A 25,307-nucleotide genomic window follows, 5' to 3' on the forward strand; every position below is an offset into this window, starting at 1 on the left:
AATTACGTATTCTAGATACTATTTATTTACTAGGTAAATGACTTGCAAACACTTTTCTCCAGTCTGCAGCTGGTCTTTTCATTCTCTACTTGGGTTTCCATAAGGCAAATTTTTTAAAATTTTGATCAAGTCCAGTTCATTATTCTTCCATTTATAATCCAAATACTTATTGTCAAGTATTTTGTTATCAAAAGCTCTTTGCCTAGTGCTAGATCCCAAGGACGCTCTCCTTTATATTTCTCTAAAAGTCTAAAAGTTTTATACTTTTTTTTACATTTAAGTTAACGATTCATTTTGAGTTAATTTTTACATATGAGTGAGATTTAGGTCTTTTTTCTTCCCCCACGGTTGTCCAGTTGCTCTGGCACCATGTAAAAGAAAGGCTCCCCTTCCATTTCATTGCTTCTGACACTTGAAAATCAGTTAAGCATTGGATGCCTGGTTGGCTCAGTTGCTTAAGTGTCTGCCTTTCACTCCAGGTACCCTGGAATCAAGCTGGAGTCGGGATCTCTGCTCAGTGGGAAATTTCCTTCTCCCTCTCCTTCTGCCCCTCCCCACCCACACCCCTGCTCTCTTACATGTACACTATCTCTCTCAGGTAAATGGATAAAATCTTAAAAAAAAAAAAAAAGTCAGAGCCCAGATTTCCATAGACAAGAATGGATAAAGAAGATGTGGCGCGCGCATGCACGCACACATACACACACACACACTGGAATAGTACTCAGCCATAAAAATGAAATCTTAGCTGCAACAATGTGGATGGAACTGGAGGGTATTATGCTAAGCGAAATAAGTCAGTCAGAGAAAGACAGTTATATGATTTCACTCACATGTGAGATTTAAGAAACAAAACAGAACCATAGGAGGAGGGAGGGGAAAAATAAGACAAAATCAGAGAGGGAGACAAACCATAAGAGACTTTTTTTTAAATAATAAATTTATTTTTTATTGGTGTTCAATTTGCCAACATACAGAATAACACCCAGTGCTCATTCCGTCAAGTGCCCCCCTCAGTGCCCGTCACCCATTCACCCCCACCCCCCCCTCCTCCCCTTCCACCACCCCTAGTTTGTTTCCCAGAGTTAGGAGTCTTCATGTTCTGTCTCCCTTTCTGATATTTCCTACCCATTTCTTCTCCCTTCCCTTCTATTCCCTTTCACTATTATTTATATTCCCCAAATGAATGAGAACATACACTGTTTGTCCTTCTCCGATTGACTTACTTCACTCAACATAATACCCTCCAGTTCCATCCATGTTGAAGCAAATGGTGGGTATTTGTCATTTCTAATGGCTGAGTAATATTCCATTGTATACATAAACCACATCTTCTTTATCCATTCATCTTTCGATGGACACCAAGGCTCCTTCCACAGTTTGGCTATTGTGGACATTGCTGCTATAAACATCAGGGTGCAGGTGTCCTTGCGTTTCATTGCATCTGTATCTTTGTGGTAAATCCCCAACAGTGCAATTGCTGGGTCGTAGGGCAGGTCTATTTTTAACTCTTTGAGGAACCTCCACACAGTTTTACAGAGTGGCTGCACCAGTTCACATTCCCACCAACAGTGTAAGAGGGTTCCCTTTTCTCCGCATCCCCTCCAACATTTGTGGTTTCCTGCCTTGTTAATTTTCCCCATTCTCACTGGTGTGAGGTGGTATCTCATTGTGGTTTTGATTTGTATTTCCCTGATGGCAAGTGATGCAGAGCATTTTCTCATGTGCATGTTGGCCATGTCTATGTCTTCCTCTGTGAGATTTCTCTTCATGTCTTTTGCCCATTTCATGATTGGATTGTTTGTTTCTTTGGTGTTGAGTTTAAGAAGTTCTTTATAGATCTTGGAAACTAGCCCTTTATCTGATATGTCATTTGCAAATATCTTCTCCCATTCTGTAGGTTGTCTTTGAGTTTTGTTGACTGTATCCTTTGCTGTGCAAAAGCTTCTTATCTTGATGAAGTCCCAATAGTTCATTTTTGCTTTTGCTTATTTTGCCTTCGTGGATGTATCTTGCAAGAAGTTACTGTGGCCGAGTTCAAAAAGGTGTTGCCTGTGTTCTCCTCTAGGATTTTGATGGAATCTTGTCTCACATTTAGATCTTTCATCCATTTTGAGTTTATCTTTGTGTATGGTGCAAGAGAGTGGTCTAGTTTCATTCTTCTGCATGTGGATGTCCAATTTTCCCAGCACCATTTCTTGAAGAGACTGTCTTTCTTCCAGTGGATAGTCTTTCCTCCTTTATCGAATATTTGTTGACCATAAAGTTGAGGGTCCACTTCTGGGTTCTCTATTCTGTTCCATTGATCTATGTGTCTGTTTTTGTGCCAGTACCACACTGTCTTGATGACCACAGCTTTGTAGTACAACCTGAAATCTGGCATTGTGATGCCCCCAGCTATGGTTTTCTTTTTTAAAATTCCCCTGGCTATTCGGGGTCTCTTCTGATTCCACACAAATCTTAACTAAAGGAAACAAAATGAGGGTTGTTGGACAGGAGGTGAGTGCAGGGATGAGGTAACTGGGTGACAGGCATTAAGGAGAGCACTTGATATAATGAGCATTGAATGTTATATGCAACTGATGAATCACTAAACTCTACCTCTGAAACTGATAATCTACTGTATGTTAGTTGAATTTAAATAAATTTTTAAAATAAAATTTAAAAAATTTTAAAAATCAATTGAGCATATTTATATGAGTCTATTTCTAGGCTATTTTGTTCCATGGATCTATTTATCTATCCGTTTACCAGTACCACACTGTCTTAGTCATTGTAGCTATAAAATAAGCCTTAATATTGAGTTGAGTGATTCTTTCCTCTTTATTCTTCTTAGTGAAGATGGTCTTCTAAGGCCTATTCAAAGGCCTGTGCTTTTACATATACTATTTGGAAAAAGCTTGCCTGTACTTTCAAAAAAATAAAAGCAGAACACGTTTTTTAAATGTGCTGGAATTTTGATACTAATTGCATTAAACCTACATATCAATTTGCAGAGAGTTCATGCTATGTTGAGTCTTCCAGTCCATGAACACAGTACAGCTCTCCATTTACTTACATTTGATTGTTTTCTATCAGTATCTTGTCATTCTCAGCATATATATATGCTTTGCATGCTTTATTATAGGTAAGTATTTTAATTTTTGGAATGATTATAATCAGTTTTGCATTTTAATTTTGATTTTTGCATGTTCAGTGTGTCTAGAAATTGTATCATCTTATTTAACTCAGTTATTTATACTGAGAAGTTGCTTTTTGGTTTTGTTCTGTTTTTGATAGATTGCTTCTCATTTTCTATTTAGACATGTCATCTGCAAATAGCAGTAGTTTGTTTCTTCCTCTCCAAATTGTATACTTCTTATTTCTTGTTCTTTCATTATTGCCATGGTTAGAACTTTTAGTACAATATTAAGAGTGTTACCTAAGAACAGATATCCTTCTCATATTCCTGATATTAGGGAGAAAGCATTCAGCCCTACACCATTAAATATGATGTTAACTGTACTTCTTTGTAGACTTTTTTTATCATGTTGGTTTGTGTTTAAAATCCAGCTAATTAGAGGTTCCAAAATAAATTCAGAGTTTGGAAAGGAGACAAAAATAAAATTCTGAGAAGTTTCTATCTAATAAATTCTGGATTTAGTTTATATTTATTTTGACTCCTAAGAGGAGTGTGTTCTAATACAGTACTTGCCAAGAATGGATTCTTTATAGCCTTAACTTGAATTTGGGTTACACATGTAACCTTCGAGGAGATATTTCAGTAATCTAAAACTTTTTGGACACTTACACTACCTTTATCTCTGTAGTCTTTAGTATTCCCTCTAAAGGGAGGAAATCTTTCTATGTTTTGAAGCAGGTGTTCTTATGCATCAGTGTTTTTACTTTGTTGATCTCTCTGTCTGAACAGAATTCCCCCCCACACCCCACTACTCAACACCCACACCATCCTCTATTTGACTGGCCAACTGCTGCTTTTTCAAGGCATCTCTAGGTTGAGTGTTTGTCCTCTGTGTACTTAACCACTGTAAGAGCAAGGTTTTCGCTGTTGGTGTCAAGTCCATCTCTAACCAGATAGAGCTTTCCTTGAAAGAAGGTTCCAGTGATTTATATTTCAGAACATGAATGCAGTGAGCTAAAGTCTTCAGTGGATACTTGTTCAATAAGTGACTGCTTCACTTTTCATCCCTGCTGCTAAATGGATGTTTCAAAGATTCTTTATACCCCATGGGCATTTTCCTATGTTCTAAAAAGTCAAAGATATGTTTTAAAATACTTAAACTGGGTTGAACTTGATACCTCCTAGTAGGAAGCCACAAAGTTACATTTTGTGTGCACAGACTTTAGCTAGTGAGCTTGTTAAAAATGCAGATCTCATTCTAATTTACTAGTTTTAAGCGATTTCCCAGATACCTGCATTTGTAATGGGAATCCTAGGTAATAATGATGCAGGTGGTGCTAGACTACACTTGGAGTAACATGAATTAAGAATTGAAGGGATTGTGTTTTAAAGAAAATGAAAATTCACTGTAGTCAGAGTGATTCACTAGCAACAAAGCCCTGGAAAACCTGTTAAAGGCAGTACTGGTATTTTTCTTTGCTTTCCCTTGTGTCTGTGCTCCACAAACTGGCCACAGGTATCCAAGAAATAATGTTCTTTGCCCATGTATAGCATTAGAGGCAGTATCAATGAAATGTCTAGAGCAATGGGCAGATCTGTTCCAGGCCCTGTTAGTGCTTTAAACAAAAGGGATCTTTACCTTTAGCAGAGAAGAGACATTATTAGTTCCCACAGAACATTTTCATCCTTTTTTTTTTTTTGCATATTTGAGCTAAAATCAGTGATGAATCATTTCCATGGTGTGAATTTATGTAACAGAATAAAACAAGAATTGAGTAAGAAGTCAGCAATGATGACACATAGTTGGTTGCCAAAAATCATCATTTGATATTATTTTTCCATATATAGGCTACGTTCTGATATGGTGTACTCCCCCGTTTAGATGTTGAGAAATATTTGGATGCTATGGTTTTGCAGTTCCAACTCAGGCACACTTCGGGAACCTTAATGTTTTGATTATGTGCATTTTAGTTACACATTTAAGATAATATAATACTGTGTTATCATATCGTTTTTGTAGGGGAACTGCCTGTTAAAACAAGTCCAGAAACACCATTTTTTCTTCTTTTAAAGACATACCTAATGAGTTTTGCTGAATAGATTTATTCCATGCTTATAACTTAGTAATTTAATACTGTTTTTCAGTAAAATTAAAATGAAGCAAGTAGACCTTCCTATTTCCCTCTGATAAGCTGACTTAAGTGCTTAGAATACAGTTGGTAGTTGTGTATCAGTTTGAAGATAATTATTTCGCTTTTTACATTTTTCAAGGCAAAGTTGCAATTTTCCAAGTTGTGTTCTGAAGTGCACACACTGCCTCACCACATAGGCAATTTATATGAACCCTTAAAAGCTATGAAATGAGTGTATTCTTTCACAAATTGACAGTTCAATTGTTCTGATACAGAAAGTGACACCACTGAGTATATTAACTGTGGAGTTCACAAGTTTTGGGTTAAAAGAAACAGATTTTTTTTCTTCCTTTTTCCCCAAAGGCTTAAGCTTTGTTCAAAATGAACCAACAGAATTTAATCCTTTCTGTAATTTATGCTGGATAATAAGAATCAGAATTTGTTGCCCTGGACTGTCACTGGAAGAGATTAAACAACTTTAAGAAATGATCACAGCTGACCAAAATCACATTTACCTTGATTGCTTAATTTTTTAAAAAAGATTTTATTTATTTATCCATGAGAGATACAGAGACAGACCGAGATAGGTAGAGACATAGGCAGAGGGAGAAGCAGGCTCCATGCAGGGAGCCTGACGTCGGACTTGATCCCAGGTCTCCAGGATCACACCCTGGGCGGAAGGCAGGCGCTAAACTGCTGAGCCACCCAGGGATCCCTCTTGATTGCTTTATTAAAAATAAAAACTTGGGGGGAAAAAAAGCCTTTGGGCAATTATAAAAATGATTTGCATTTTTTTCGCAGCTACAAATATAAAGGAATAGATGGATCTAATTTACTGTTATTCTTTAAATTCTACCTTGATGGTAATTTTTAGTGATACATATCCTCTATGTAACCCTTCAAGATGGGACAAATAGGATTTATAACCAGAACCTGAATGTTTTCAATTCTTTTTGTGAATAACAACAATATTTATAGGTGGAATAAAATTCATTTAGGCTACTTATGATAAAATATTTTGGGAGAGAAATTCATGAATAGCTAACTTTCATTAAAAGGCAAAGCTACACGTCTTCATGATTTGATGAATCACTGTGGCAAATGTGGATATTGGTTTCTATATATTTTTGGTTCAAGGTATTCCATTTCCTTCTTTAAGTCATATAGTGCGGTTATTTAATTCCAATATGCTTTGTCCTTTGGGACAGCCCAGGCCATTTTTGACACTGTTACAGCACCACAGGATTAGTGGGTATATATTTTTATTGTATTGCTGAATTTATAAGAAGGCTTAATAAATCAAAATCCTTAATTTTCCTTCTCCAAGCAAATGTTTTCCTCTTGAGATTCCTGAGAAACGTTTTTAAAAATTGTGCTGCAAAAGAATGGATTGTCTCCATGTGAAGATTTTAATTTGTGTTATCCTTTCTGAAATTCCATTTTGTTTTGTTTTCAAATCAGATCTTGAAAATTTCAAAACCAAAATGAGAAGTACCGTGTCTGTGCGTGAAGGCCAGGGTGTCGTCCTACTCTGTGGCCCGCCGCCACACTCTGGAGGTGAGAACTTCTGTTTGTAAGTTTTTTATATTTCTTGAATAAGCATCAGTGCAAGACCAACAGCACATGTTGGTCTTGCTTCCTTAAATTACCCTAAGAAAATTGACAACCCAAGGATTGGATTCTGTCCGCTGAGTTGGGATATAAGAAACTCTATAAGAGATAGTCCATTCTGTGAAGTTTATAAACATAATTTATTACAAGGTGTGTTGTAAAGGCAGATGAGATCAAGTTTGTTTCAGTTACCTAATGGTGCTGAACCATGCTTCTTACACCATTTCATTTGTTACTTAGTTTTAGAACATGACAGACACCAGAGTCTTTGTGGAATCTATGTGGTTTCCTACTCTCTCTCTTTTCCTCTCTCTCTCTTTCTCTCTCTCTCTCTCTCTCTGACTCTCCCCTGCCTCTTTCTCTCCCCCATCTCTGTCTCTCTCTCTCTCTCTCTCCCCTTTTCTCTCATATACACACTCAAACATGATGATTAATATATGCTATTGGATCTCTATGTATGATATACATATGAAAATGATACGTATATATGTGTATATATATATATATACATTCACATCATTTTCATTGGGGTGTTGGAATTGCAAATTTTATGCTACACTGGTATAAATTGAAATACTGCTAAAAATTCAGAAGCTTAACAAAATAGCTACCCAAGTGAAAATGAACTTCAGCACATATGAAAATAATTTAATAAGCATTGCTCCCCAGTAGGAGCCTCGAGTCTTGGTTTGATTTTGCTCTCATGCTTACTCCTGCAAGCTTGGTCACTAGTGGGAACAAAGAGGACATTATTAATGTATAAATCACTGTTCTTGGAGAAACCAACAATTCTGTTCTGGAGAGGATACTGAGAGATAAACAGGTTAGAGAGGATCTTTCTGACCAGAGGCGAAGCTGAGAAGTCTTCCCATCATAGTAAAGTTTATTCAAATGAAAATATGATGGGCTTTATTTGTTTTGTGACATACAAACCATAGTCCTTTCCCCCCGGTGACTTGTCAGTTTTAATAACAAAACCCTCAGTCCAATAAAACAAACATATACCATCTTCACTATCTGATCACTTGAAATGTATGAGCCAGCTGGAGACTGCCAGTGTAGGGCTTGATTAGCAGACATGATTGCCAGGATGCTGAGGGATGGGTTTATATTGGGCTCCCCAGTGTACTTCAGTAGCGTATATTTTCTGGTATCTTGAAGTTCCAAAGGAATTTTAACTTTGTAGGAAAACAGATTTTCTTGAATGTAAATAAAAGTAACTGAGCTCAAACTGGCTTGAAGAAAATAGGGAGTTTACTGGCTCACATCACTGGGATGATTAGTTGTGGTCTAGTTGAGCTGTATGGTTGTCACAGATATGTACCACCCAGAAAGACTTGCTGCCTCGCTGTGGGTAGTGGGGTCAGTCGATAGCCTCGAGGTCTTAACTCCCTCCCAGTCTCCTCAACTATAGAGAGCCAGTTGCCCAGAGTCTCACCTTGTCTGTAGCAGCCCACATCTGGTGACTCATCAGGGCAGGAGTAAAGGGTCAGCCCTTTGTGCTCAACACTGAACAGTTCTGATGGGCTGTCCTTCTGGAACTTCCTTCCAGGATATCTAGGGCTTCATTGGACCATCTCACAATTAGACTTCTTTCTCCTCCAGTCCAGCACCTGTTTCTTTCCTTTTGTAAGTTTCTATCATTGATAAAAATATTTTATCCCAAACTCTGATTGCCCCCTGAGAATTCATCTCCCATTTTGTTGGAGCCACAGGTTCAAGCAGTTTCACAGTTGTACTTTCCTTATATCTCTTGGCTCTGCTTCCCTCAATGTTGATTCCATGTGAAGTAGACGTCTTATGGTGTCATAGGTGGCCTCTGATAACTCCAAGCTTTCATGGTCCTTAATGCTAGAGATCCTAATAAACCAGACAACCTGTTCAGTGGCTCTTCATTATTTTAGCTGAATTAACCTTTTTTAGGAGATTATTCCTACAGCAGGGGGGCAGGGTCAGCTGTGTCTACTGACAAGCACTGGGGTGGGAAACATGTATTTTCTAAAAGCAAAGAGGGCTTAGTTATGAGGAAAAGCAGGAAGCAATGCATTAGAAAGAGTAAATGTCTAAAACTACAGGTGGTATAAAAGTATCAAAATCATTTTGTTTTTTTAAATATAAAAATAACTGCTGGAGAATCTTGTCTGTGGTGAGTTTTGGAAATGTTGGCCTAATTTAAGAACATGACTGAGTGATCTTTAAGTCCTTTTATGATTAGATATATTTGCCGATAACAAAGGAGGGACCTTTTAGCTGACTTAAGCTATTGAATGAAACATGTCCCAAAAGAATCTTCTAATATCATGCAATTGGAGAACTTTTGGTGACTCCCCATATTCCTCTTCTCATTTTTAGAGCACATAGGTTGAGGTGATTGCAGAAGTCAAGTAGGATTATAGATGAAGAAGGCAAGAAACTTTAGCACTGAAGAAGCTAAACCATGTATGGGACTGTAAAGAATTGAACAAAAGCTTACCTTCCTCAGTGCCAGATCACGCAGGAAAATGATCAGGGCTAGGCTGTCAGACTTAGATGCTGAAAACAGGATTCTCATTGACCCAAGTCTATCTAATGCTAAGATATTCACAATTTACATCTACTGCCCTAATACATTGGCTTGTGAACTCCTTGAAGACAGAGCCCAAGTCACTGTTGGCTCTGCACCCAAACGTCCAAGGGAAATGGACTTCAGCACACATGAAATAATTTAATACACGTTTAATAAGCAGCACAAGGCTGGTTGATAACAAGTAGTCACTGAATATTGGTTGAACAATTGAGCACATTCATGAAAGGAATAAAGAAATCCTTTTTTAGATTTGGTCAATTATAAAGGCTTTTTTTTTTATAAAGGCTTTTTGAGAAATCACTAGAAACTTTGTTTCTAGAGGTATCAGCATCTAACAACCAATATACCCTGGGTGCCAACCAGGCAGGTGCAGGTGCGGACAGATGAGAGTGAACTCCAGTCATAGCAGCTGATATTAACCCTGCTTCCTGTCTCTTATTGACTTAGGGAGTTTTAATCTAATGAAGGGTATGAGGCAGATCACTACACAGCTAAAGCTGTGATGCCAGGGTTTCTCAGTACATGTGATCTGTGGCACTCATGGCCCACCCTGTGACCCTATGAGATGTGCACTTGCTTCTGTCTTCACCATTCTGCATTATCTTCATTCACTTCTTCCCCTTTCTTCACTTCTTCTTGGTCCCTTCTCACTGGCTGGAAGTGTTTAATTATGTTGATATTTTCTGATTACTGAATATACCACCCTATTTTATTCATCCACCATATTTTTTACCAGAATAATATCCTAACAGAGTAGGCACAGAATGGCAAAATCTTAATAGTAAAAATCATCATCACAGTCCTAGTCTCCTTTATTTATGGAGTCCTACTTAGGTGCTAAACAGTGTGCTGGCTTCTCATGGAAATCCTTTGTTAGGAAATTGTTTTGATTGAAAGCATGGAGAGGAACTGTTTGAGGGACGGTCAAAGAGTAGGGGATGCTTCAGTTCTGGAGATGCCAAGAGGCTCAGCTCTTACCTAGCCAAAACCTAAATGCCTTGAGCCCAAAGTTCTTGCTGAGCAATGACAGATGAGGCAGAAGGCTGGAAAGTAAACATCAGCACTGAGCCTCCTAGCAGTTTTTTAGTGCTACAGTTTGGAAATTCACAAAATGTGGCTCAGAGGGGAAATGGTATTCCTAAAATCTTAGAACTCTGAAGAAGTAGAATTAGACCCTCAGTGCCTGACTCTTGGCTAGGGCTCTTTCTGTTATGGCAAATCCTAAGCAGACCCCAGGTGGCATTCTCTAAGTAATCATGGTACAAAGGCACAGAGTCCTTAATGAAAGTGTCACGGTCCTAAGCCAAGGGCTTCTGACATTTCAAATTTAGATGCAGCAGAGTTAGTGGTTTTGTTTTAGTGTTCAAGGCCATTGTTTATGGAAACACAACAGATCAACAATGCCCAAAGTCCCCTTGAGCAGAAATCTCCCTGGAGTTCAACCAAATACCCAACTCAGGTATATGCTAGTCCAGTGCTTCTGAGAGTTTGATGGCAAATGAATCAACTGGGGACCTGCTAAAATGCAGATTCTGAATCACTGGGTCTGGGTTGGAGCCTGAGATGCTGTATTTTCAATAAGCTCTCTCCTGAAGCTGCTGCTGCAGGCCCATGGGCCACACTCTGAATAGCAATACCCTAGCCATTAGGTGGAGTCCCTAATGATTTCCCGTTACCTACTTCTGCTCTCACTCCTTCCTTTTTCCCTAGCCAGTTTCTTGGCCTAGACACTGGAATATATTTGTAACTTCAGAACCAAAATATTACCTCCCCACTGAGGACATCACTTTTTTTTTCTTCCATTCCTCCTAACTAGCCTTTCTCAATATGCTCTCCACTCAGATTTATTCCCATCTTTGATGGCCTTCCCGGTCTCCAACAGATTTATATATATTTAATGTCTCCTAAAACTCTTGTCTTTCTTTTGTTTTCCTAAGTCCTAGGGCAAAGAGAACTGCCCATTTAATGTTGCCCTTGAAATGAAGGTGCCAGAGTCCCAAGCATAGAAAGAATCATGGTTTTATCTCATGACTTTTAACCTCCCAGGTGTTATGTGAGAGGCAACATAACCTTGAATTTGACATTAGTTTCAATCTAAGAATTCACAGAGAACCCCACCAGAAATAGACTCTTCAGATTTTGGAATTATATGACTTGAAGTACCTTAACTGTTGATGGGAACTCTCAGTTGGGTGGATGTTTCTGTAAAACCCCTCTGAGAATGCATGTCTCAAATACTGCATGAGATAATGCTTTTACTATTTTAATCACAATAAGATGAAACATCAAGGCACAAAGACACATCAGTTACAGTATGCCATGCATTTTTTAATCATCCATTGGTGCAGTGTGCCCCCAAACAGCTTTATTTTTCTCACACTGATTTCTGCCTTCTTGGAGGGAGGACACTTCAGGATTCTAAAGTGTCCTGTACTAGAAAGACATCCCTTATTTGGTGATTTGGAGGGTATGGAGTTGGGACTCATACCAAAGGTGTTCTATTTGGGTTTTGGTTGTGTTTTTCCTGGAGCCATACTGTGATCTATAAGAGCCACTTCACAGCTCTTTATTGAAGATTGCAATAGCCTTTTTTACCCTTTTTTCCTTAATTTTCTGGCTTTTATTTCTTCTACTATAGGCCCATAGTAAAATTGTGTTAAAATCTCTTCTCTTGTAAATAAAGTGTTTACTTTCCTTTGTTCATTTGGGATAAAAATCAGAAATATTCTCCTAAAAATAGATTAGGGAATTATACATGTTAAGAGCCAAAATAAAGGTACTGAAGTATGGAAACTGCATTATATTATTTATACTCCCTTAATTCACTTATGTAGATAATGTATAAGAAAGCGGCAGCAACCCGGGGCTGCTTTGCTTAAGAGCAGCCACCATTTATTTGATGCCAATAAGAAGGAAAAAATTGTCTCATGGTAGGCGACAATTAGGAATTTCTCTTAGGAATCCCTACAACTCCTAAGCAACACAGGTCACTGACGTTTGAGAAGGGTCTTATCTTCCACTCATTCTGTGACTTTTTTTTTTTTGTCACTTATGTCTGTTGGCTTCTCTGTAGAACAATCTGAAGCAAGAAGAATTAGCATCCTCTTAGAAATAGTAGGAAAACTAGGAATTGACAAGTCAGAAATAGGAGCCTGGACATGGATTATCAATAGCTTAATTATTAATCTAGTTACCAACAGTGTGAAAAGCTGGGAATTAGTGTAATTACTGTGCAGTTGTTGGCATCACTATAAAATCATTAGAAATTCAAATCCACCAGAAAAATTACCCTATTATACATAAGGTTACAAGACTAGTTCATGGGTACTTCATGATAAATATTAGACAGGAATTCATAGGGTGGTCACGTTATTGCATACACACATGTTAATAAAGAGTTGGTTTTTGTCCAAAGATGGCTGATGAAATTGATTCTGAGTAAAGAATTAGGTTGTAGGTTTTTGACATGTTTGTTCTCTGATCCAGATTTCTGTGTCTGAGCTGTGTGCATGCTCTTCTTGAAATGACAGCCCTGGACACCCATCCACTTATAAAAACATAGCCTTTGGGATGTTCAGAGGACAATGTGAGATGCCAAACAGCAGGTAGTGAAGGCTGAAGTAGCTTTATGCTAAAAATTGCTTTGTAAATCCTGGTGTGACAGAGGTGAGAACTGTTAGCAACATAACCAGATGGCATGGGATTTACACCCTCTGTATCAACATCTTTGGTTGTTGAGTTTTTTTTATTCTTTCTTCAAGACTGAAAAATAAAAGTCATCTCAGGTAGCTTAGATGGGACAAGCCTGAAGAAAAGGTACCAAGAGGAATTTTCTGGAAAGATGTGTCCAATTGCTAGACCTTCATTAAGGTTTCAATACACTGTGAAGTACTTTTTGATGGGATTATCTCAAAACAATAATTTCCACAAATAATCTGTGAATTTAACACTATTTTTTCTTAAACACTCGTTTTCCTTGAACAACACTTTCCTACTGTCTATGCTTATAATTTCATCAAACTTAAAACAAGTGTCTTACAAAACTTTAAGGTAAAGAATACATAATACGTTGATGGGCTTTTTGGCTTCCATCACATTTGCAATCATTGATCACTGTGTGAAATGTTTCTCTGAGAACCCAATGGTTTCCCCTTACCTAGAGCTGAAAAAGTTGCATCTTAGCAGGCATTAATGCCATCACAACTTGTGCAATCAAGATACAGCAGATGACTGATGGGTTGCTGAGGAATAAGCATCTATCACCCTGATTTTATTGCTTCTAACTGGGGAGAAGGAAGTGGACAAGATTAGGTTAATATGTCATGGCAAGAAGTTAGAGAATCCGTTGGTAGACTAAATGAATAATATATCACAATTGCAAAACTTTTTTTTTTAATCTACTTCCATTCTGATGTGACTATTGACATTTACAGGAGTCCAAAATATTAACAAATCATAGTAGCATTCAGACAAATATGTTCTAAGTCAACTGACACACAAACCTCAGCTGCTATTGTATGGGTAAAGCAAAATATTTTGATCTCTAAAGGAAATATCTGTTGTAGTGAACAGTCTTAATTGCTGAACATCCATTTTGTGATTGGAAATGAAGATGAAAAATCCATAGTTACTCTGAAGTATTTGGATGTGGAATCTGTGAATTAGAAATATTCATTTGAGTCTGCCTATTTCCTTGCTTTTCTCCATCCATCCATCCATCCATCCATCCATCCATCCATCCATCCATTTTAATCATCCATTGATTTGATCATATATCCACCAAGTATATGCTGATGTATAGAAAATGTTTGATGTCTTATAATGCGATTTTACTACAATAAATACCACCTTTTACATGAATAATCTTAGTATTAAGTAGAAGAAAACAGAATATTGTTGATAATGTATTCAAATCAGTATTTGTTGAACCTCACCCCAAACCTCTCCCCAGTGAAAAACCCTGAAAGTGGGTAAGAAATAGAAAGATGAATAGGGAGCAGCCCAGGTGGCTCAGCAGTTTAGGGCCACCTTCAGCCCAGGGCCTGATCCTGGAGACCTGGGATTGAGTCCCATGTCAGGCTCCCTGCATGGAGCCTGCTTCTCCCTTTGCCTGTGTCTCTGCCTCTCTCTCTGTATCTTTCATGAATAAATAAATAAAATCTTAAAAAAAAAAAAAAAGAAAGATGAATAGGAATCCCCTTGTCCTCAGAGGCTTATGGTCCCACAAGAAGTAGAAAGGTGGTTTTGCTGGTGACTGGTTAGCCCTAAAAAACAGCAGTAGTTATCATTATTCAACCAGATATTGTGTTTATTGTTCATAACATCAAGGAAGGGTATATTGACAAGCTGGACCTCAGAGCAGTTAGATAATTTGTTGAAAGCCACACAATAGTAGATTTAGGCTTCAGACCTAAATCTCTTGATTTTTGAAGGAAGATTTCCCTATGTTCACAAAAATTATAGGCTCCAGTTTTTTAATTTATATATTATGTGCCTTCTAGTATGGTGTTCTTCAGAATTTCCTGATATATGAAAATTTATAATTAAAATGTCTATAGGTACCACCACCCTACTCTCTCTGTCTCTCTCTGTCTCTCTGTCTGTCTCTCAGACATACTTAGGAGGAATAGTAGGTACAAGCTGGGCATTTTGGAAGTAGGTTGCTTGAGTTCTAGTTCTAACTCTGACATAACTACAAACTTTGGGCATAATGCCTAACCTCTGAATCTGTTTCATATCTCTAAACAGGGAATAATCATAGAACTTATCCTTATAGGGTGGTTGTGAGGATTTAAGTACATGTGACTTGTTTGAAATGTGTAACTTATTTATTAGACAAAAAAAAATATGCTATAGCCCTAGTATTTTTACTATAAGGAAAAATATAAAAATTTAAAATATCTAAATAAAAGTAAATCTATAAAGAAAGTTTATTGTACTTTTTCCCTTTACTCCAGAGGATTTTCTTGCTTGGAATATTTGTACCCCACTCTGGAAAACACGGTTCTAGAAAATGTTTGGGTTTCCCATAGATTTGTGGTTGCGGATGGAAGACTTAACTTTTTTGTTTAACAATACAGTGATACTTAGAAATAGAGGAGTGGAGATGGCTTTGAGATGCTTATTCTGTACAAGCATCAGTGACTGCCTGTCCCCAGGGACTTACCACCCCCCATCCCATGGCCTCCATGGGCTGAACTTCCATGCAGCATGTTCCAGCTGGCCTTGGCTGATTGGTCCAGAGAAGGACACCTGAAACAAGCTGGGCCAATCAGATGCTCTGTTCTGGAAATTTGGTATTTGACGCGACTGGAAAGAATTCTGAATTTTGGAATTTGAGACAGACTATTATGTAGACCAGGCAGCCAAGAAAGGTGATGTACATGGAGCAGAGATGCAGCCCTGCCATGGATTAAGAGACCAGGGACAGAGAGTAAAGACTAAAGACTGCTTACCTGGGGATCCCTGGGTGGCTCAGCGGTTTGGCGCCTGCCTTTGGCCCAGGGCGTGATCCCGGAGTCCCTGGATCGGGTCCCACGTCGGGCTCCCAGCATGGAGCCTGCTTCTCCATCTGCCTATGTGTCTGCCTCTCTCTCTCTCTCTCTCTCTCTCTGTGTGTGTCTATCATAAATAAATAAATAAATCTTAAAAAAAAAAAGACTGCTTACCCACAGGCTCTCCTCCCTTCCCTCCTTGGCAGCTGCTTTTTTGCCCTTGGGTGCCATGCACCAGGCTTAGTATACAGGGAGATATACATACATACATATATATATATATATATATATATATATGTATGTATATGTATATATATACACACATATGTGTGTGTGTATTGCATTCTCTTTATTATTTAAATTGACTGTAGTGGTCTTCTGTTTCTTATAATTAAAGGCTCATACCTCATTCAAAGGGCATTACTATTAAGGCTAAACTAATCTGAAGATAGGGTGATGAAACTGATGCAAGGTTAATAAGAAATTGAATATAAAAAGTAAAGAAAGAAGCTACATGTTTCAACAAGTGTCCTTGGGCAGTTCCAGCATCCTTTTATGATTGACGTAAGCAGTGAACATATCACAAATGGCCCTGGAAGGAGGCAGGGTCATAGATGACAATTTGAAGAATCTGTATTCATTGCTACTTATATTTGCAATCTCTGAGTCAGTTTCCCCAACATCTCAGGGGTGCCACTGACCATTACACACACACACACACATTTTATAGAGTTACTTATTTGTTTTAGAGTGAAAGAGAGAGCACACAAGTGTGCAAGGAGGGGAAGGGGCAGAGGGAGAAGTAGAGAGAATCTCAAGCAGACTCCCCAGTGAGCATGGAGTCACATGGAGCTCTCAATCCCACAACCCTGAGATCATGACCTGAGCTGAAATCAAGAGTCAAACACTTAGCCAACTGAGCCACCAAGGTGCCCCATTCCGTATATAGTTATCACTGCCCCATGGCCTCATACTTTTCCCTTCCACTTCATTCTCAGATCCCCTTAATGGTCGTCTTCTTCTCAGTAGAATGAGAAAATCATTTCTCCCTGTTCTAAAGACTGCAGAGTTTTCCTTGCTCTGATTCTGTCCACCCACAGACAGAAGTCAGAAGGAGCCTTAAGCCCATTAGGAAAAATTACATGCATAAACTGGAAGTTTAGGTCCACTGTCACAGTGGTAGTGCCTCAACAAGATCTTATTTAAAAATTGCAGCGCTCTGACTGATGCTTTCTGCTTTAAGTAAAAATAACATTGTTAATTTAGTGCTCATCAAGGATGTATAAAGGCTTTGTTTTCCTGACATTCTAAGCAGAAATTGAGGATGATCATTAGTTGGTGATTTTTGTCATTAAAAACAAACAAAGAAAACAAACCACATCAGCACTAGGGAAAACCTAAGAAATAATCTGTACACTGGTAAGAGGGAAAGCTAAACATTGGTTGCTTTGCCATGAAAATGCATTTAGATGGACTTAGTGTTTTAATTAAGATTCCAAGGGCTGTGGTAACAAACCTGAAAATATATTAGCTGAAATCAAACTGGGTTTCTCATTCAGATAAGGTCCAATTCAAGCTCTCTGACTCCATCCATTTGTGCCCATTAATCTAAAATCCATGGTCATTGCCTCTGTCTCCCTTAAGCTGGCAGAAAGAAAAGGGTGAAAGAAGCCACATGGGTGGTTTTTATAGAATAGATCTAGATGTCATACATTACCTGTGCGCACAGTCTTTGTTTTGTATTTTTTTTTTTAAGATTTTATTTCTTTAGAGAGGGGAAAGAGAGAGAGAGAGAGAAAGCAAGCACAAGTTAGGGGAGGGGCCAAGGGAGTGGGAGAGAGAATCTGAAGGAGATAACGTGCTAAATGCAGAGCCTGACATGGGGTATGATCCTATGACTTGAGTTGAAATCAAGAGTTGGATGCTCAACCCACTGAGCCACCCAGGTGCCCCAAGTTGTGAACATTCCATTGCCTCATCTCCAACCATATGGTCACACTGAGAGCAAAGGAGGGAGATGAGAATATGTGGCCCAGTCTGTGCCAAGGAAGAAATGAGAACAAGTTGAAAGTATGGCTAGCTTGTCTCTGCCATATTTAGATCTGTGTTTTGAATATAAGCGCATGAGAACTGAGGCATAAAATACAGTCACATGACTTAGGGTTTGTTTGTGAACTCTGGTGGCTATGTGAGAAGTTTTATTTGGAGAGTTTGTTTAAAATGTTCATTCCATGATCCCACTCTGAGATTCTGACTCAGTAGTGTGAGGTCTTTTTGGGAATCTGTACTCTTATAAATGACTCAAGGGATTTTTGATTCAGATGGTCTTTGAGCAACACTTTGAAACATACTATCATCAAGTCATACAAATTTAAATGTTTTAAGGAAATCTATCAGGGAATGGAAGAATGTCATTTATGATGAAGAAATTGTGAGCATTCAATATTTCAGTGGCTGAATTTTATTAATAAGGACAATTTAGACTCTGAAAGGGAAATGGAATTCTTGGCTTATATAAAACATTGATGTTCACTTATTTATAAGCTAGGCAGTTTCTCTATCAGCTGAATGTTTTCTTCATTAACATTAGCTGCCTTAGAGAGCATGGTTGTTGGTATGCTGTATATAACTGACTATTCCCTGGCTTTCACCCACTTTCCCAAATGTTGAACTGTTGGTAGGCACCCACAGTCAACTGTGTATGTTGATGGTCACATGAAATGAGCTACTGGTAATTGGTAAAGATTGCTTAACCTTGGGGTCTTCATAGGCACTGTTTGGCATCTCACTCCTGAGTAGTTTGGATCTGTTCGTTGTTATTATGTACGTGTGTGTGTGTTTCATCTCAAGGGGGTGTATCTGTCTAGTGTAAAACCCAGAACTTGTAGGGAGGGAATTTCAAAGTTGATCACTTTCTCTCTTTGGCCTCACTCTTATTTAAAAACTGGATTTCCCCCATTAAATATAGCAAGTTGGACTTTAAAATGATACCAGGATTTAACTCCAAGAAATTGTGAAATGAGTCATGTGCAAAGTTTTCAGTAAGATTCAGTTCTTAAATTCACAGAAATGCCACAGTATTCACCTTTCCATATTCTGCAGGAGCCAGCCAAGTGATGCAAATGAATGAGCAGGGTTGGGTTTTAAGTCTTGAACTTTTTTCTACTTACAAGTTAAATCTTTTAACATCATTTACTTTATTTGTATTTTTAACCATAGAAAATACAGAGTTTTTTTTTTTAGTTCGTTTAGGTTTTTGTCACATATATTTTCCATTTGCGGATTATAGTTGTCACCATGAATGAATAAATAAAATAAAATAATTCAAAAAAACAAAAGAGAAAGAAACTATCTTATCACAGAAATAAGCAACAAATAATTTTAATAAGATAATTATATGCTCTCTAGTTTTTTTAGCTATTTGGTTTTTGTAGTTGTACTTTCAGTTTTCCCACATTTGATTAGACCTAGATATAATAGTTTATGTTGTCCTCACTCTACCAACAGGAAAACATAGGAATAATATATCTTTAAAAAAAACGATTTTATTTATTTATTCATGAGAGATACACACAGAGAGAGAGGCAGAGACACAGGCAGAGGGAGGAGCAGGCTCCATGCAGGTTGCCCAACGTAGGACTCGATCCCGGGTCTCCAGGATCACACCCTGGGCCAAAGGCAGCACTAAGCCACTGAGACACGGGGCTGCCCAGGAATAATATATCTTGATGAAAAAAGTGGCACCCAAAACGTTCAGACCATGCAAAGGTTTCAAATACTGCTCAACTCCAGCTGGTTATAGCCATGGAGAAAAGTACATCTTTGGATTTTTCACAAAAAGGTAGAAACTCTATATTGGCAAAATTTCCTCAAGTGTTTTAAGATTGTGGGTTAAACCATACATGGTTCAAGGCTGCCTTCAGCCTATAGGCCATATATGGAGGTCTCTTCCTTAGGGACATAGGATTAATGCTAAAAAATAAGCCCCATTGACTCAACAATATGGGAGTCTACAAGTCTGAGAGAGGGTTAAGGTTATGGTTTATAGGCTTTAAAAATTCACTTTTATGAGATTCAGGAGTACATAAAATAATTCCAAACAAGGCTAATTAAAACAGCTAATTATGGGTTCCTGGAGACCTGCGGTTATTTGTAAGTCACATCTCATTCCTTCTGGAAATAGTTCTCTAAATTCATTTTACATACTTCTTCTGAAGTAATTAAGCGTTCTCCCCTTCTATTTTACATCATTACTTTTCTTAGCAAATGTTTTATGCTCCCAAAGTGGGGCTAAACTAGTCAACGAAGTACCATAGAGTGGTAGGGATCTAATGTGTGATTTTATTACGCATAAGTACAAATTGTGTAATGCTTGAGACTGAAATTGATTTTAATCTGGCAAAAGGTGATTTTGGAGGATCAATGTCAGATGTCAGCAAAGGCCAGTTCCCCTGAAGAAGCATGATGTTCCCAAGAGTAAATATAGTAACTCAGCAAAAACATAATTACTTATTCTCTTATTGCTATAAGTAAATTGTTGTTCCTGAAGTAAATTTTTACATAAATCTAGGAATTTATGTAAAAATGAGAATTTTTTCTCATTTTTCTAACATAATGCTGCTCGTGATATTATTGTATTGGTTAAGTTTTATGCATTTTGCAACTCATTCCTGTTACTTCTTTTAATTTCCCGTCTGATTTCTATACAACATGTCACATATTACCCGTACTGCCTGGTAATGATCAACTTCCACAGATAAGGAATTTTTTATGCACTGCGCCCTGACATAACCATCTGATTAATGAATTGATACATTAAATATGATTGTTAAAGGTAAATTCTGTGTTCCCTCCATAGACTATTTCCTTTTGTGGTCTTGTATTTTATCAATATATGTTATACTCAGAGACTATTTGTGTGACATTTTTCACACTGTGTTTTTATGGAACAGTAATAACTATCATGTACAAATGTGAGGCAGTTTGAAAAAAACTGGTATTTTTAAAATACTAATTTCAAAATATTAATTTAAACTCCCAAATTTAAAAATATTGAGGAAAGCAAAAGAAAACATTGTTTTTTTCTCAGAGCTTGTAAGAGTATAGCATTAAGTCTCCCTATCCAAGAGGACTAGCATGCAGCTTTTCCTGAATTTACCTGACAAGAGAACCCTTTGTTTACGAAGCATCTTGCAGGACCAGATGTTCTGAGGAGCACACTTCAGGAGATGCTCACCTAGCTTGAAGAATGTGCACACCAGTAATTTTCAAAATGTCTTCTGCCAAGTGCTCTGAGGGTTTGTGAAAGTACTGGAGGGGACAGCTCAGGACATCTGGGTGGCTCAGTGGTTGAGAGTCTGCCTTTGGCTCAGGTCATGATCCTGGGGTCCTGGGATCAAGTCTCGCATCAGGCTCCCTGCATGGAGCCTGCTTCTCCCTCTGCCTATGTCTCTGCCTCTCTCTGTGTCTCATGAATAAATAAATAAAATCTTTTAAAAAGGGGGGACAGCTCAATGTACAGACCTCTAACTTCCTCTTCATAAAGAGCAGAGCATTTCTGTTTCTACTTATTTTAAATATATAGTTCCATATGAATATTCTTTAAAGGCAGGATTCTGAGTTGACAAACTATTTTAAAAAAGAAGGAAAAGTGTAAGAGAGGGAGACAGAAGGAGATAAGAAAGAGGGAGAGAAGGATAGAGAGAGAATATATCTTTTATCAGTGAACAAGTGGAGTCAGTTGCCTGAATTCATTCCTTTTTATTTTGACTGTAGAATACTTGATATGTTAGAGGGTGGTTTGTTCATTATATCATTATGAAAATTGGGGGAGAAAATTAAAGGATGCTTTGAGTAGTTAATGTACTTCTGGCATTCTGTAAATTCAATTAATTATGTGTGGCTCACATTACATCTGTGTTAGTAATAACAACAGGCCGGTGTTTTCTGGTGGGGAAACTAGTCCATCAATCATCCATAATCATTGATCTTCAAATAAAGGGACCTGTTCTGACTGGCTTACAGTAGCCAAAGTGTGTTTTCATCATTACTGCCAAATCATATTGTATTCTAGAAATCTCTTAAGAAGGCCCATTCTGTTTCCACTTGAGATATGAAATGACATCTGAAGTGGTGATATATGTAGACTTAGAGCAATCTTTTTCAATCATTATAACCTTTAAGCACCACTAGCATCCCTTAGGATTCTTTGACCTTTTCTCTCTGTATTATGCTTTTTGACAGCTCAGAGAGAGAGCAGTATACCTGACATCTGGTATAAACATGAAATGTTAATTCTTGACACATACTTAATATTGCCAACCACTTACAGATGCTCATATGATATATTTTGTTTTTCCCATGGTTATAAACTGAAGTCTATATGAGTTTTCTTAATACAGTGGTAGAAAGCAGTAAAAGCTACTTACATTCTAGCTTTCCATAGCTGTGGTTCTGTCTTGGATTCATCACGATAGATCAGGCCAAAGACAGGTTCACCAGTCCTTAGCCATACAGTGACAGGATGTTGTTCTCTCCACAGTACCAGAGAATAAGGAGAGTTAAAAGATAATTAGAATAACACATGGACACATAAGGAGAACTGTAACACCCAGAGGGTGTTATTATTAAAGATGTTATTATTCTTTCTATTAGTGAAGTAGATCAGAAGCAATATTTTCCAAAATTCTATCTCCTATACGGCAGTGGATATATCAATGCATCTATAACCTCTTTCTAAATGTTAGTGAAGTGTATTGGAGGTATATATTCCAACCTACAAGGCATCAATAAGGATCCTCAATTAAATTGAAATAAATGCTAGTTTGCTAAACTAAGTCATTATGGTCATAATATCATAATGCAACGAAGAAATTCTTCAGAAAGTAAAAGGACTAGATGAAATCCAAAACTCAGTGGATATCCAAATATCTCCAAGTTGCACGAACTTCAAAACAAGCCAAGAATTGACTTCCTAGTCAAAGGAAGCAAGCATTAAACAGACAGCCTGGGGATTTCAGTTGGAGGTACTATGTAGAGAAAATTTAGAACCAAAGTGTAATAATGTTCTCCCCAAAGAATAGTACCTATGTATATTTTTTTGTTATATTTGTGAACTCCACTGCCTTAGGCATAGGATTAGGGATAGATGCCTTGAGTCAATGTTAACAGGAATTGACACAACTAGCAATTTGATTGCTAGTACTGTGATAAGACATCCTGGTAGGGGATATAACATAGCATCCTTATGTATCTGCAAAGTTCTTGAGCGATTTGTGGCATGGAGAACTACTTCTTCTAAGCTCTGTGTGGCGTGTTGCTGAAAGGACTTGAAAGCTTTAAACTCAGAATTGAAAAAAATATTGTAGAGTTGATAATTGTATAAACAGCTATGCTCTTAGTCCTACTACAATCTTAATAAAACTTAGGGAAACAGCCTTCAAATGGTCTCTCTGTAACCATGAAGGGGCTTCATTAAAAAAGAAAAGGAGAGATGAATTTTATGAAAATTGTTTTGGAATCATGATGCAAGAGTCTCCATGCAGGGCAAGTGCACTGAAGAAGGGAAAGAAATCCTTTAGCTACATACAAGATTCCACATGGAAAATGGAGGATGGGGAGCCTGGGTGGCTTAGTCAGTTAAGCATCTGACTCTTAATTTTGACTCAGGTCATGATCTCAGGGTGATGAGATTGAGCCCACATTGGGTTCCAAGCTCAGCAGGCAGTCTGCTTAAGATTCTCTCTCTCCCTCTCCCTTTGCCCCTCCTGCTCGTTCTCTCTTTCTCTCTCTCTCAAAATAAATAAATGAATCTTTTTTAAAAAATGGAATGTCCTATTCTGCAGACAATTCCAAGCAGATTTACAAAGGCGCAGCATGCTGTCTACCAGGATTTGCAGGGTAGGTACATATATTTAAGAGTGGCTCCAGAAATCTGGCCCAGTTTGGAAATCATCAAGAGAGATTCAAATTGCAAGCAAGTTTCCTACCTCAGTCGAGTCCCCTCCAAGGACAGGAACAACTTCCAAATCCAAGTGCAGTTGAAAGAATTAAAACCTGCATTGCCTCCTGAGCATACCCTTTCCGTGCTTTTCTTATTTCTGTGATACCTTTTAAAAACCAACCACGGTTACTCTACTAGGGAGATAATCCAGGGATAAGATTTGCTCAGTGCAAACCTTTTATTAAAGGCCTACAACATTGTGTTCTGGAGCATTTTGTTTTCCTTTTCTTAAACACTAGTTAGATCAGATTTTCAAAAGCACATCAGAAATATTCCTAGTCTTAAAACCAGGGATTTATAGAACACAAAGTTGCAAGACCAGTGGGAAATTAATTTCCTTTGAAGCACGTTATCTTGAAGTTTCCTGCCTCCCACAGTGGAGCAGAATTTGTTCAAGCATCATTGTTGTTCCTACTCCAAGGTATAAGCCAACTGCAGGAAGCCAGTGATTGCTTGGGCCATTCTGGCTAAACTGGAAAATATCAGGTCAAAGAAAGGTTAACTAGAGACTCACCATGTTGCTCACAACTACCACCACTGGAGAACCTATTAGGTATGTATTCAGCCCCTGCACATATTTCCTATTCTAATAGGAGTACCAGTCTAATTGCTTTAAACATCAGCAAGATTTACTTTGTCAGACTGAGATATCTCTGGATGGATGCGGTATGGTGTTATATTTTACCATCAAGTGTTTATTTACCAGTATAATCCAGACTTGCTATTTAAGAAGCTTCTGTGGGTGCAGAAAATTCTAGGTCCTCTGCTTAGAACATTTGGCATGCCTATATTTTACTCACAGCTTCGTGTTTTCTCAGTCAGGATTCTTCTACAACCCACAGAGTAGGTTTAGTTCATCATTTCTCTTAAGTTTCACTTTGCTTTATCTTGAGCAGTACATGGAAAAATATAACAAATTCCAGTGTAATGCTACAACTCTAAGCAGAGTTCAGTGTTCACTTGCAAGGGAGACATGAAGGACCTTTTCAGTTTGGCCACATCACTCTGGAAGTCTTTCGGTCTGAGAATGTGCTGTTTATTTAGCACAAGAACTTTTATTTTTCTTTTATGTCTTTGGATAGTTTTCGAGATACACCATAACAAACAAAGTGGAGTTGTCATTTTAGTCCTGAAAAAAATTAGTAAGTACATGTTCTCTACTAAAATTCTCCCATATATCTTTTCTTTATTGCTCTCTTCCTCTGGCAGAAAAAAAAAATAATTACTATCAATGAGAAATAATGTAGCCACTTTATTTCCTTTGCGTAAACACACAGGTACCCACATGGTTTCTTTTCCTTTTGGCCAAATTATAGATTTGCTAAGAAAGAAAACTGGATGAAGGAAAATAACACACATGGAGAAAGAAGGTGTTTATTGG

General features: G+C 37.9%; 1 protein-coding gene and 1 long non-coding RNA gene across 6 annotated transcripts in view; one reads left to right on the plus strand and one right to left on the minus strand.

Annotated features, from left to right (window-relative positions):
- CNTN3 (contactin 3) overlaps nucleotides 1-25,307 on the plus strand; it is a 327,880-nt gene that overhangs the window by 175,699 nt on the left and 126,874 nt on the right. For all 5 annotated transcript variants that reach the window (XM_072785362.1, XM_072785364.1, XM_072785360.1 and 2 more), the window contains one exon: nucleotides 6,715-6,810. In XM_072785362.1, coding sequence (XP_072641463.1) covers nucleotides 6,715-6,810 — 96 coding nt within the window. The remainder of the gene's footprint in view (nucleotides 1-6,714; nucleotides 6,811-25,307) is intronic.
- Nucleotides 11,690-24,113, minus strand: LOC140609960 (uncharacterized). Its single transcript, XR_012011731.1, has 4 exons — nucleotides 23,913-24,113; nucleotides 22,353-22,457; nucleotides 15,886-16,051; nucleotides 11,690-14,084 (listed from the first exon to the last, which is right to left on the minus strand). It is a non-coding gene; the product is annotated as an uncharacterized lncRNA (long non-coding RNA).

Source organism: Canis lupus, chromosome 19 (assembly GCF_048164855.1).
Source record: "Canis lupus baileyi chromosome 19, mCanLup2.hap1, whole genome shotgun sequence".
Taxonomy (NCBI): Eukaryota; Metazoa; Chordata; class Mammalia; order Carnivora; family Canidae; genus Canis; species Canis lupus.